The 13623-nt window shown below is 45.1% G+C and overlaps 1 protein-coding gene across 2 annotated transcripts in view; it reads left to right on the plus strand.

The window, feature by feature from the left end:
- Positions 1 to 13623, plus strand: part of LOC126278209 (histone acetyltransferase KAT7) — a 504982-nt gene that overhangs the window by 329255 nt on the left and 162104 nt on the right. For both annotated transcript variants that reach the window (XM_049978143.1, XM_049978141.1), the window contains one exon: positions 6491 to 6584. In XM_049978143.1, the coding sequence (XP_049834100.1) occupies positions 6491 to 6584 (94 nt within the window). The remainder of the gene's footprint in view (positions 1 to 6490; positions 6585 to 13623) is intronic.

Raw genomic sequence — 13623 nt, forward strand, 5'->3', positions numbered from 1 at the left:
CTGAAAAGACTCGGATGAGGAAAGAATCCATTGTCGAGTAACGTTGACCAGTAAGTGTACCGTGTTCAAGGATTTATAACACCTGGACCACCAAAAGCCTGGCTCACTGAAGCGTTCATGCTCGACAGTGGTGGACGTATCCTCATATGGCGAGATGTGGAACACGCAGTACATCTAGATACTCTCTCTCTCTCTCTCTCTCTCTCTCTCTCTCTCTCTCTCTCTCTCTCTCTCTCTCTTTCCGTTCCTCCCTCCCTCTCCCTCCGCCCCCCCTTTTTTCTTCCTCCAAAGCCATATTTATGATTGCGTGCTATGCACAGAGTCCTCCGACCGGAAGTTCACTGCGGCAACGCCTAACTACTATTGGGGGCAGCAGTTTGAATAGCGTAGTTTTCTCGCAGCAGAGTTCATCACAGCTGTTTCGATGTTGTAACTGCGCTTCAAATCCCGTACATTTCACACATGTTTCAAAGCCAGCACTTGAGCCGTCACAGTTGTGACCCTCAGAACAGTTCCTGTGTTTGAACTTCTGCTCCGGAAATATGTGGGGCTTGTCTGGTGCTAAAAGGAATCCCCTCTGAGCCCGAAGTGTGCCACATACCGCGCTACTTCCGGCTTGCCGGAGGTCCATTCCCACCTTTCGTTCCAAAAATGAGGGCGTCTGGTGGTGACACTGCACGAGGTGAGCGGCAATCGTGCGTCGCTGCAGACTGCTTTCCCTGTAAATGTTGCAACCTACATAGTGAGTAACAGCCGCATGCCGCCTCCTTACGGTGAGTGGAGATTTATTTCATCGTGGAAGCAGCGTGCGCATAAATGGCTGATAATGACCAAGCCACGACACATACGCCATCATAATAATCGTATGATACGACTTGGGGTAAAATTAGGTCATGTGTTAAACTTGCATACTTTCGTCTATGAAGCGAAATCCATTCACTTTGAAAACATCCTGAATTATAATAGAATACCTACGTGTCCTTTTGGTTTCGTAGGCTATCGAACATTGTGACTGGCGGTTAACTTATAGAATAAGGGTTTCCAGACTTCACCATCTTGCTCAGTGCTGACAATACATGTACGGATTTTGCGTCGTGCCGAGCAACTACTATGTATGGTAGAAACGTCTCACACACAAACAATAAAGATTCGTGGAAGCACTTTTTTACAGACTCATATTCACAGATGGTGGGTCTACTTATTTGTAGCAAATAGTGTGAAATTAAATTATGGCCTTTCTGATAAAAATATTCGATGCGTAAAAGAAGAATGACATTTTAAATATTTATCAAACTTTTATATCACAATAATACAAACCACTTCTGCAAAAGCGTAATAAACTGAACGTGGAATACGATGAGTTAGTCAAAAAACAAAAAGCATAAGAGAATAACTTTATTTGTATCAGTACGTGTTTTGTTTACGTGTATACCTACCACCTCAAATGTCCTTTAGTACCATCGTCTGGGAACCCATGTTCTCCAGGAAGGACAAATAGGATGAGAATTACTTCGCTTCGCTCGGTATTTCGTAATATGAGAAGAGTCCTTTGAGGAACAGGCGAAACAAATTTTAAAGCATTATAAGTCCGTGCACTACTACATCGCCCTAAGTACATCCTATGGAATGGGTGGATGGATAGCTTCCGTTGAGTTGGCAGTTGTATTAGTAGGAACAATGTGCTGTGCATTCAACCAAGGAGTTGGATAGAAATTACGGTGTGTGGCATGGTCATCTCTCTCTCTCTCTCTCTCTCTCTCTCTCTCTCTCTCTCTCTCTCTCTCTCTCTCATATGTATATCAAAGTTCCTCCCACGAAAGTCATTTGGAAGATAAGAATATATACTTGTGTGACGCCCCCATAGTAGATAGCTCAAATGATGGTTTGTGTTGCGTGGAGTACTGGGCACACATCCGATCCGTTCATAGTCCACAGGTCATAGGTTGAACACACAGTCCACTCATTGTGCTGCTTCTACGAAGTTAAGCGCCGTGCGTACAAGGAATCAAAGAAAGGTCCAGGTTTCTGCATTCTTGGTCCTTGGATTCGCACTTACGTTCCATATTTCTCGTGCATTAAGTAAACACAATTTAATTTTTCTTAGTGTCTCTGAATCTTGTAATTGGGTATATGGACCAATGGCCGAACCCAATCGAAATTAAATAAATATATAAATTTCATAAATACGGCAACACTACTTTTCTGTAAATACAGCCAACGCTGATTATTTCCGTGGTACAATTCTTATTCTCTTATAGATGTCAGTCCTCAGTTACGAAGCCCTGTGAAACATTTTGTGCGCATCTCATGACCAAAAAACCGTTACCTTCCAATACACGCCCACTTGGTCTGTCTTAAGCACGGGGGAATCCATGGCTGCACAGATATTGTAGCAGTTTCATTCTACCTTTAACACTCAGTGAATGAAAATTTATGAAACGCTGTTAGCCTTGATCAGCTTATATATGCCTATATTTGTTGTGAATGTACTTCGTGATTATTAGAATTGCGGATAGGGAAGTGTCGTCTGTCCACAGAGTATTTTTCAAAGCCAGACTTTTTATTGATAGACATGATCGCAGACCCTACTCCATACAGGTCCGACACCGAGGTAAAACGAAAAAAGTGGTCACTCAGCTGATAACAAGTTCTTGGAATACGATGATTTGCCCGTTTGAATACTTCTTGGAAGATTGAATCTTTGCGTTCACCAGGACTCGAGTACAGAAACTCGCTTTTTGAATCTAGCAACTAGGGGACAGGTAGCGGCGGAAATAAAGCTTTGAGGATGTTTCGAGAGTCTTTCTGGGTGGCTCAGTCTGTGGAGCATTGACCACCGAAGGGGAGGTTCCGGTTTTGAGTCCCGATGCGGCATCCACATCGATCATGCCAGGACGTTTCGAAATAGCGCCCACTCCACGGCTGAGTGTGGGATTCATTCTGGACTGATGCGATGTCTGTGATCCGGAACTCTTTAGAGTCCATCAATTGGTGTACACTGCGTGGTGTCCAGCGAAGAAGTCCCTGATGTCAAAATTAAATATTTCGAAAACTAAGACCGACAGAAGACTGCGACAAAAGCTAGGTTTATTGTGAAAGCCGTAAGAATTGTGCCGAAGTTCCGAAATGCTTCGAAAAATTACTAACAGTTGGCGCTTTACGCTGTGCAGCTCGTACAGTATCAGCGTGCATCATTAAACTCGTCCTATGTAAGCAGTCTTTGCAGTCTCATCACAATGTTTTCGAAATACGCACTGACTCCGTCCCCGAAGTATTCATCAAGGAAGCGAAGCACCTGTTCTGTACGATGTGGTCTGGCCCCTATCTTGCATGCACCACTCGGAGCCTGATCCATCCTCCAACGCTGTGTGGCAACAAATGGATCCAAAACTGCAACGTAACGTTCACAAGTGACCTTTTCTCGGTTGAAAGAAGAGAAATAATGTCTCTGCTCCATACCAAAGCCCAAACAGTACCTTTGGGAAAATTCAGTGGTCTCGCTTCACGCAGATGGAGATTTTCAGAACCCTTAAATTGGCGTTTTGTTTAGTCACAACCCCATTCAGGTGGAAGTGTGCTTCATCGGTGAATCAGTTGCAGCCAAAATGAAACTCTTCGTTATGAGTCATTGTGAGAATCGCGTTCCGAAAGTCAACTGTTTCTCGCACAGCTCGTATAGGTATGGTATGGTGGCTTTCGATTTTAAAGGGAAACATGTATAGGCTCTGTCTCAGTATGTTCTGCGTGCTGGATCGCTTCTAACCTGTCTCTGTTGTAATTTTTCTGACGGATTTACCTGAATTTTGCTGAATAATTCCAGGAACCATGGCGACATTTTCAGGACTAACTACAGTTTGCCTTGGACCAACATTCCGCCCTAGATCATAAGCACCGCTGCCTCTCCGTTGAAATTTGGCGAAGAGCTGGCGAGTGGTTTTCGCATCGAGTACTTTTTGAACATTATATCGATTTTGTGAACAGCGCCTTATTGCCTTGGGACTGTAGTCTAAGGTGTGGTATTCGAGTATCAGAGGAACACGTTGCTCGATGGGATAAGTGCTTTCGACCTTTTCCTTCGGTATGCTAACCTCTTTCCGCGTTTCAGCAGTGGAACTATTGAGCTGCGACGCACTATTCAGAGGCACTACTTGCTGCGATTACAGTGTTACCTGTTAGCAGTTTTTCGAATCATTTCTAAACTTCTGTATAACTTCCGTATAAAATTCTTAAGCGTTCACAGTAAACATGCCGTTTGTTACCCTCGTCTATCGATCATTGTTTTCGAGCTTTTTAACTTTGAAATCAGGGACTTCTTTCCTGGACCCCCTGTATCTACAGCTACATTCACGCTCTGTAACTCACTATGAACTGAGCGGCAGAGAATTCTTCCCATTGTACCAAGGATAAGGGGAAGGGCTTCATCCCATTCGAGTCACTATCTTGTGAAGGAAGAATGAGAAGGCCATAATTATCGCATTATTTGCGACACTCAAAAATAAGTAGATGTATGCAGTACATTGCAGCCACTATGATCCACATGATCACAGCAATACACTGCATACTTGTACTCATTTCTGACTCTCGCAAATAATGCCATAATTTATAACCTTCTGAAGAAAGCCACCAAGTGCCTGAAAGCGGTAAAGGAGTAAAATTTCTTTTCTGCAACTGGTTGCTGATTATTTTAACCAATTGAAATACAAGGACATCATACATTACACTATGAGACCAATACCCAGATGAGTACAAACAGAAATACTGTTGCTGATGGTGGATAAACTAAAAGATCCCTGCAATGGACGCAGACGGATTTACTGTTCAGTATATTAGATAGATAAATTTCAGAGCCCAATCACACGTACCTACTATGTAGGTTCATACGCAACTTCTGAAGTTACCTACAGGAAGAGGGACGCCACGCTTCCGAATCTTTTGTTTTACAAAAAATGAATCAAGTTTACAGATTTCCTTTAACATTTCTCGTATACACTGTTGTAACGAAACTTGTTTGTTACGTTACGTGGGGAGGCAGTGAAATTTTGCTGGAACGAAATTTTTAACATCGAGAAGAGATTATTTGATTGAACTACTAAAACCTGAAAAAATTATTCCTGTGTTCCATAGACATTCAAGAAACGTGTGATCATGGGGGTGTTTCTTACTGATCACATTGGTCTCCACCACTCAAAGACTTACTTTGAGACAAATGTAAATGTTTTCTACTAGAACAGTTTCTAAACATGACACTTTAGTAAGTAGTTCTGCAGTGACACAAATATAGTTCATTTGATTTCTTATACGTATCTTAGTTCGGTGTAACTCGGAGTAATCTGCTTCCTGCCGCCGCTGCTGTTGTTGCTGCTGAAATAGTCGTTGCCTCGGTCCATTTCATCCGCTAACTGGATCACGTTGAGTGAATTCCATGAAATAATTCAGGCACCAAATCGTTTTATATTCGTTTATTTATGACAAAATGCACCACTACTTTTTAGTGGGAGTCCACTCCACAGAACAGGCTACATAGTCACAATACTATATTACAATATAGATTATTGCACAGACGTACAATACAGTGGTTGCGTCTCAAAACTGTGTCCAGCTGATCCCTCTTCAGACTTGTGCTCCTACTATTTATATGTTTCTTAACAATCAAGTCAACAAAGCTAGGCGCTACAGTCTAGAGCCTAGCGACCGCTATGGTCGCAGGTTCGAATCCTGCCTCGGGCATGGATGTGTGTGATGCCCTTAGGTTTAATTAGTTCTAAGTTCTAGGCGACTGATGACCTCAGAAGTTAAGTCGCATAGTGCTCAGAGCCATTTGAACCAGCCCAACAAAGCTACACTACAAATTTATTACATTAACAATTAAAAGTTTAACAATTTTATGAGTAACTATCCACAAAACCTTGCTTATTTTATGCTGACACTGGCGTATACAATAGAAAAACAGACTTTTACGCAGGGTATACATCATATTATATAAAATACTGAAAGATAACAATGCTAACCCAAATTTTCTTAATTATGGCTTCATTTGTAAATGCAAAATATTGCCAACATATATTGGACAATCTTGACTTACTAATACACAAATGGAATCATAAATTTTATGAGATTTAATATATTACACGAAATTACTTACTATATACCATTGGAATTACAGAACTTTCAAAACAGAAATGTAAAACAAAAATGGCTGTTTTATTTCACAAACAATTACAACAAATTTTCTTTCTCCAGTCCTTGGCGTTATAGATACATTTCGTGACTGATTGGTTTGCAGATTAATTATTTCACCCTAAGAATTTACAAATGTGAAAAACAATAATTTTTTTTACAAGGGACGTTTCATTGCTTTTCCACCCGATGCTGGAGTAGTTTCACAAGTTTACTATTATTCAGAAGGAAAAAATTGAAATTGTTTTCCTATGTGCTACTGACACGTATTGGGCACTGTGTTACCGCCCCCTTTCTTTCCTCGTTGTTGCAGGAGAAGAATTCGTTCCTGAATTACAACGTGTCCTGTATCCTGACGCTGCCGCCGTACCAGCGACAAGGCTACGGCCGCCTGCTGATCGACTTCAGTAAGTACCGCACCGCCAGATTACTGCGCTGTCTGCCCTTTGATCGTATATTAACAGGTATTGAACCGCTGCTCAAATCCGCCCGCTGAAAAATAATGCAAGGACTGCTTCTGAGGGGCGGGATGGCGTGCCTCGCCGGGAACCGCTGACAACATACATTTACCTTCAGGCAATATAAACAGTTCTCGTGGCGGTCACGTGCTAGCTCGAAAGCAGTCGATCAATTGTGTGTATACATATCCATAGATTGTGCAGAAAGAGGACATCGACATATTTAGACTGCGGCGGTAGCACGCTTTGGATATCCGTCTTTATCGTTCTCTGGAATACATAATTTGGAGTTTTGAAGTTACCGGGGGTAGAATGCAGGGTTCGATGTGGAGCGTCCCCCGCGCTGCGAGTTTCCAGTGTTGAGCGCGTGGTGTGAGACAGAGATAAGGGCGACATTTGAAGATGTCGCAATGTTCTGGATGCTTCGAAAAGATTCTTCTCTGTTCTAACAAATTTCTCCCGTTCATGAAAGCTTCCGTGCCCTTCCCAGTCTCCGTATTATTAGTCTCCTCTACCTCGGAAATGGTCAGTTATTTGCTACCCAAATAGCAAAACTCATTTACTATTTTGCAGCGAACACATGGTGTGTCGTGGGGCGACCACTCTGTTTTTAAAATAATTGAAAAGCCACGATCACTTCAATCGTTTATTAGATGACCAGTTCCAGCACTCTCAAGGTGCCATCATCAGATCTGTGAAGGTAGAACACAACAGGTTTGAGGGAGGGCGTACATGAGTTAACTATATACATTACAATTATTACAGAACCACATACCTGAAACGTGGATTAACATTTATAAAACCATATGGACATCATGGCACATGAGGCAAACCATCTGATAAAATCATTGTCACAACCAACAAAAAATAGGACTAGGGCAGTGATGATGCGGACCGGTGTTAGGCGAGCAGTTGTAGTTTCATCTAGTTTATAAAAATATGGATGCGCCTTACTGGAACCTCCAGTTAATTACCAGAAGAAACGGTTACGCCGGCCTGTAACTTGTAAGATTCGGGTATATATAGTAACTTACGGCATTACAGACCAAGAACATGGAAGTGTCAGATTTTGTTGTCTAATCGAATCCGTAGGTTCAAGTACTCGTCACAATGAAAGTGACGTACAGGTAGAGAGAGGTACGACGGAAACCAATAACCCTAGTCCAGAGGCATATACAGGCAAGCTTTGTAAGTCCTTAATAGTATACAGGCTTAATTGAAGATTATGATCACGTACATACGATGCTGTTCGTCATCCGAAACTGATCGTTCTGAGATTTCGCTGTTCGGTGGAACTTTGCCTTGCTTAACGTTTGATGGCATGTATATGTGGCATATAGGACTGCTTCGTTACATATGGGACGTGATGCGTCGTTTCTTACGACCCAATCGGCAGTTACAGAGAGTGAAATCAGCGGTTTTTCAGTGCGTCGGATCGCTTGTTGGACAGAAGAAGACGCCTTGCACTCTACGTCTCTACCTAAGACGAATATGCATGTTTCTTCTGTTCTTCTGGCAACCCTTCAAGTTTCGGTTATTGCGCGTTACCCTTGCATTACTTTTGTAGATATTCATGTAGTGTCTGTTCTTTTGGACATGACCGAAAGAACAGACACAATTTTATTCCTGCATGCGCTATGAATCAGGACACAAAGGAATTAAAGTCATTAGCTGCCAGTGACCATTGATTTATATTAAAGTGTCGAGTTACAAATTTGTGCCGCATGGAGATTAGAACCCATGTCTCCGGGTTACTAGGCTGGCGCGCTGACCACTACACAATCTGGTCACAGTAGTCACCCAAATCTCGTGGATACATTAGCATCCCTCCTATCAGACGCAACTTCTCAGCTTCAATAATGTAGTACCCATGCTCATTAGCCTAATTACGCACTGCATGTCTCCGATTCCCGTACGAGTTCGAGCGTAGTGCACATCTGCACTGAAGGAGTCAATGGCTGCCATCACCATAATTACGGGACTCGACGAGATGTCGCGAGTAAAATGAGGCTAATGTGCAGGGGCGCTACATCAGTAGTATTTGGTTTAAGCTGAGAAGTTGCGTCTGATGGGAGGGATGCTAGTGTAGTCCGTGAGGGAGGGGTGACCTCTGTGCCCAGATGGTGCATCTGCCTAGTAACCAGGAGAGTGTGAAATGCGTGAAAATGAAACTGCAGTGGTAAAATTCACCAGAGATACGGTAAAATATGAGTACAGATACGTGTGAAATATGGTTAAAATGTGTGAAACATATATACATGCGTGTAGGCAGGTAAAGCCACAGGTAAAATTCACCACCTAAACCCGGGAATCTATTTCAAGGAACATTATTTATAGTATGGAAAGAAATACTGTGGGAGTTAAGAACGACCAGCTCTATTGGGGCATAAGCGGTAACGTGGAGAGAGAAGCAGGAAGGACGACATGGACAGAGAGAGGGGGAATTAGGAGCTGGGCACAGGTAGGAAGATGACATTGACAGGTGGATGAAAGAGGAGGGGATGGATAGTGTCAGGGGGAAGAAGAGAGAGAAAGAAGGGGGAGTAAAAGATGAACAGAGTGGGGAGGAGGAGGAATAAATTGGCAAAGAAAGGGGGAGGAGATGGCCAGAGATGGGCTTCGAGGAAGTGGAAAGAGTGGAAGATGGAGGAAGTGGTCAAGTAGAGAGAACACTGGACTCGCAATCGGGAGGACGACGGTTCAATCCCGCGTCTTCCCATCCTGATTTACGTTTTCCGTGATTTCCCTAAATCGCTCCAGGCTAATGCCGGTATGGTTCATTTGAAAGGGCATGGCCGACTTCCTTCCCTAATGCGATGAGACTGATGACCTCGCTGTCTGGTCTCCTCCCCCAAACAATCCAATCCAAGTAGAGAGATGGAGGAGATGGACACAGAGCCAAGTGGAGGAGCTGGACAGAGAGGCGATTGGAGGAGATGGACAGAGAGGCGATTGGAGGAGATGGACAGAGAGGCGATTGGAGGAGATGGACAGAGAGGCGATTGGAGCAGATGGACAGAGAGGCGATTGGAGGAGATGGACAGAGAGGCGATTGGAGGAGATGGACAGAGAGGCGATTGGAGGAGATGGACAGAGAGGCGATTGGAGGAGATGGACATACTCGGGCAAAACCGGGTAATCAGCTAGAGCTAGCGCGTAATAATAAAGAAGTGGCAGTTTTCATTAATCTTTAAAATTAGTGTCATTCGATCTGTGTTGCTCATATGACCAAGATTACTAACTTCAATTGTAATCATTTACATACGAGCCGGTGTTGTGTACGTGTACGAAGTTAAGTTTGTCATCCGACTGTGTCTTATGAGTGCTTAACGTTTTTTGTCAGGCAAGTGTATACTCTTTAGTGTATGTCATCGGTCGCAGGAGCATTCCTGTCGCGCAGTTTCTCCTGGGTTGCGCGCAGTAAACGTATCCGAATCAGTTTCCTCTGGAACTACGTTTCCGGAAACTACAGGCTGGGCGTATCTGCGGCTTGCCAGAGCTGACAATGAGGAGGTCGGAGGGAGGAGGCCCAGTGTGGGCTGGCTGTATTTGCGGGGCCATTAGCCGCGGCCGGGCGGCGACGTCGCTTTGATCTCGGGCGGCTTCTGGCCGCGACAGGCGCTGCCCGCTGCGCTGCGAGTGCTGCGTGCGCGCGCGGCAGGGGTAGGGACGGGAGGGAACCCATTCTGGCCGCGCCGGCCGACGGTGCGTGGCGCCGCTCCTAAACAAGGTACGCCACACACGTCCAAGTGCGCGGCAGGCCACTTCCGTCGCCCCCTCGTTACCATTCACATTTGTTTATTTGGAAGAGCCCCGCGTGCGGGCGCGCGCGCTTGCGTGTGTTTCTGGTCGTGTAGGAGGACCGGGAGGGGCACGGGACTGGAATCTCTAACCCTGCCCCTTCCCCCCCCCCACACCGCCCCCCACGCTTCTCCCCCCCCCCCCCTACACGCATGTACTGGCGCCCTTATTCAGGCCTTCCCCTCCCCCTTCCGCTATCGTCGTGTCCAACACCCCCCCCCCCCCCCCCGCCACTGTCTACCCGGCTTCATTTCTCTCTCTCTCTCTCTCTGTGTGTGTGTGTGTGTGTGTGTCTTTTTATTCATTCACACGACACGATATGAACATGCACCATGTTTTTTGTAGCCTTTCGACCCGTTTGACCCACCTTCCGTTTCCTGATCTTCCGTGGCTGTCTGTGCAACTCCTTCTTTTAATTTATTCTTATAATTATTGGCCTTTATCTGTCAGAGGCCTTCAAGATTAAAATCGGAAGGACACAGGAAAACGTACTCTACTCCCTTCGCTTTTCAACTCCTTACCTGATAAGGTCATCTGGGAATGGTGACGAGAAATGAAAGGCATGAAATTATTTTCAGTTGCAAATATGAGCTTCCATCAGCTGCATAATGGAATGACGGTAGTGAAAATTTGTGCCGGACCTATATTCGGTCACCTCACCGTTACGTCATCCATATGTCTACTCATGCATCCATTCTGTACCGGGGAAGAAAAAAATCAGTATAAATTTGAAAACTGAATAAATCACGGAATAATGTAGATAGAGAGGTACAAATTGACACACATGCTTGGATGGACATGGGGTTTTATTACAACCAAAAAATACAAAAGTTCACAAAATCTTCGACAGATGCCGCTTTATCTGATCAGAATAGCAATAATTAGCATAACAAAGTAAGACAAAGCAAAGATGTTGTTCTTTACAGGAAATGCTCAATATGTCCATTCCTCAACAATAGCTGTAGTCGAGGAATAATGTTGTGGACAGCACTGTAAAGCATGTCCGGTGTTATGTTGAGGCAGTGGCGTCGGATGTTGTCTTTCAGCATCGCTAGAGATGTCGGTTGATGACAATACACTTGCGACCTCAGGTAACCCCAAAGCCAATAATCGCAACAACTGAGGTCTGGGGACCTGGGAGGCCAGGCATGATGAAAGTGGCGGCTGAGCACACGATCATAACCAAACGCAAGAGATCTTTCACGCGTCTAGCAATAACTTTTTTTCCCTAATATAACCCCATGTCATTCCAAGCATGTGTGTCAATTTTTACCTCTATCTACACTATTCAGTGGTTCATTAAGTTTACAGGTTTATACTGACTTTTTGATGACCCGGTATATTCCCGTACAGGGGAGACAATTTTAAATAATTGAAAGTCATTTGCCTGGTGTCGCGCGGATAATTGCGATATTGCAGTGCCTGTATTGTTTGGAAGTACTATGCAGTGTTCCCCGCCGACACGGGCAATCAAATTCCAAGTAAAATGTCTCCCGTTTACGGAAATATACATAACCGATGTACGAGTACACGTTGTAGACATATGGTTGACACATTCGTGCACGGATAGCTGAAGCGGTTGAGTCGACGGGGCGCATAAAGCGGGAAATCCGGGTTCGAATCCCGGTCCGGCATAGTTTTCACTGTCGCCATTCCAATATACCACCGATGGTGGTTCATGTCGTAACTGCGAATACATTTCCTGTTTATCTTGAAGGCGGCAGTCGCTGCGTTGCATGTCCGAAGGAACATTCCACCGTACTTCTTACTAACACAAGCACTGGTATTTCGTATTCCTTCCTTCATTTTTTGTGCAGTTACGCAAGTGTGGCCCGTACAAGTGTTGTACGTAGTTTCTTCAGCTTCCCAGTATCGCACGAGTGAACGCCATTTTCTCGACCTGCACGACTGGGCCAGTGCGGCCGTTCCGCTGTCCGCTCAGGATAAGGAGCCGGCCGCGTGGAGAGCCAGCTAGGCGGCTAGTCCGGCGGCGCATGGTAACTAGCCTCTAGCCTGGTTGTCCCTGCGAGCGTGGCCGCATTCCGCTGCACTCCCAGCTTCCGGGGCCGTGACTCATGGCCTGCTCGCCCGTAGCTGGTACCGCCATCCACACGCCTCGGCAGCGCGGCCGCGCGCGCACCACTATCCGTGCCATCGCAGTATTCCTTTCGACCAGCTGTGTACACGTGAGGCGTTTATTACCAGCCAGATCCACCTTCATGTTGACCTCTTCCAAAGCAGACTGTTTCTGTTACGTATACTCACATCAGAAACATACATATTATATACAGTTGTGAATGTATTATCCTTGGCCAAAACTTGGCGACTTCCTGCTCCTTGATATTCATCTTTTGTGCAGGAGTCTGGATGCCGTCGGCGTTGAAGCATATGATGAACAGAGTGGTCTTCTCCGCAGTCACACTTAATATCTTCTTCAATACAGTAGCCTTCCCCACTTTGGAGACGCTACTTCTGACTGAAATAGCACCACATCTGGCATCACGAGGCTACCGCAACCCGTTCCAGACCTCTCACCGGGGAAAAATTCCTGGCAGAGCCGGGAACTGAACCTGGGTCCTTTGTGTGGCAGTCAGACAGTGACAAATCACCAAGGCAACTGGATTTTTGTCGTTTAGCTAACATGAAATTATTTACTCATACATATAAGATGGTTGGTTCAAATGGCTCTGAGCACTATGGGATTCAACTGCTGTGGTCATCAGTCCCCTAGAACTTAGAACTACCTAAACCTAACCAACCTAAGGACATCACGCACATCCTTGCCCGAGGCAGGATTCGAACCTGCGACCGTAGCAGTCGCACGGTTCCGGACTGCGCGCCTAGAACCGCGAGACCACCGCAGCCGGCCATACATATAAGTTGGCAGTGTTGTCACTAAAAATAACATTTGCAGCATGGTTGCCAGGTTTCTCTGAACAAAATTGGGATTTTTTTACGAAACGTAGACAACACACACAAGCCTTAATTTTTTTTTTTTTTAAACGATGTTCAAATGTGTGTGAAATCTTATGGGACTTAACTGCTAAGGTCATCAGTCCCTAAGCTTACACACTACTTAACCTAAATTGTCCTAAGGACAAACACACACAGCCATGCCCAGGCAGGACTCCAACCTCCGCCAGGACCAGCCGCACAGTCCATCACCGCAGCGCCGTAGACCGCTCGG

This window comes from Schistocerca gregaria, chromosome 6, assembly GCF_023897955.1.
Source record: "Schistocerca gregaria isolate iqSchGreg1 chromosome 6, iqSchGreg1.2, whole genome shotgun sequence".
Lineage (NCBI taxonomy): Eukaryota > Metazoa > Arthropoda > Insecta > Orthoptera > Acrididae > Schistocerca > Schistocerca gregaria.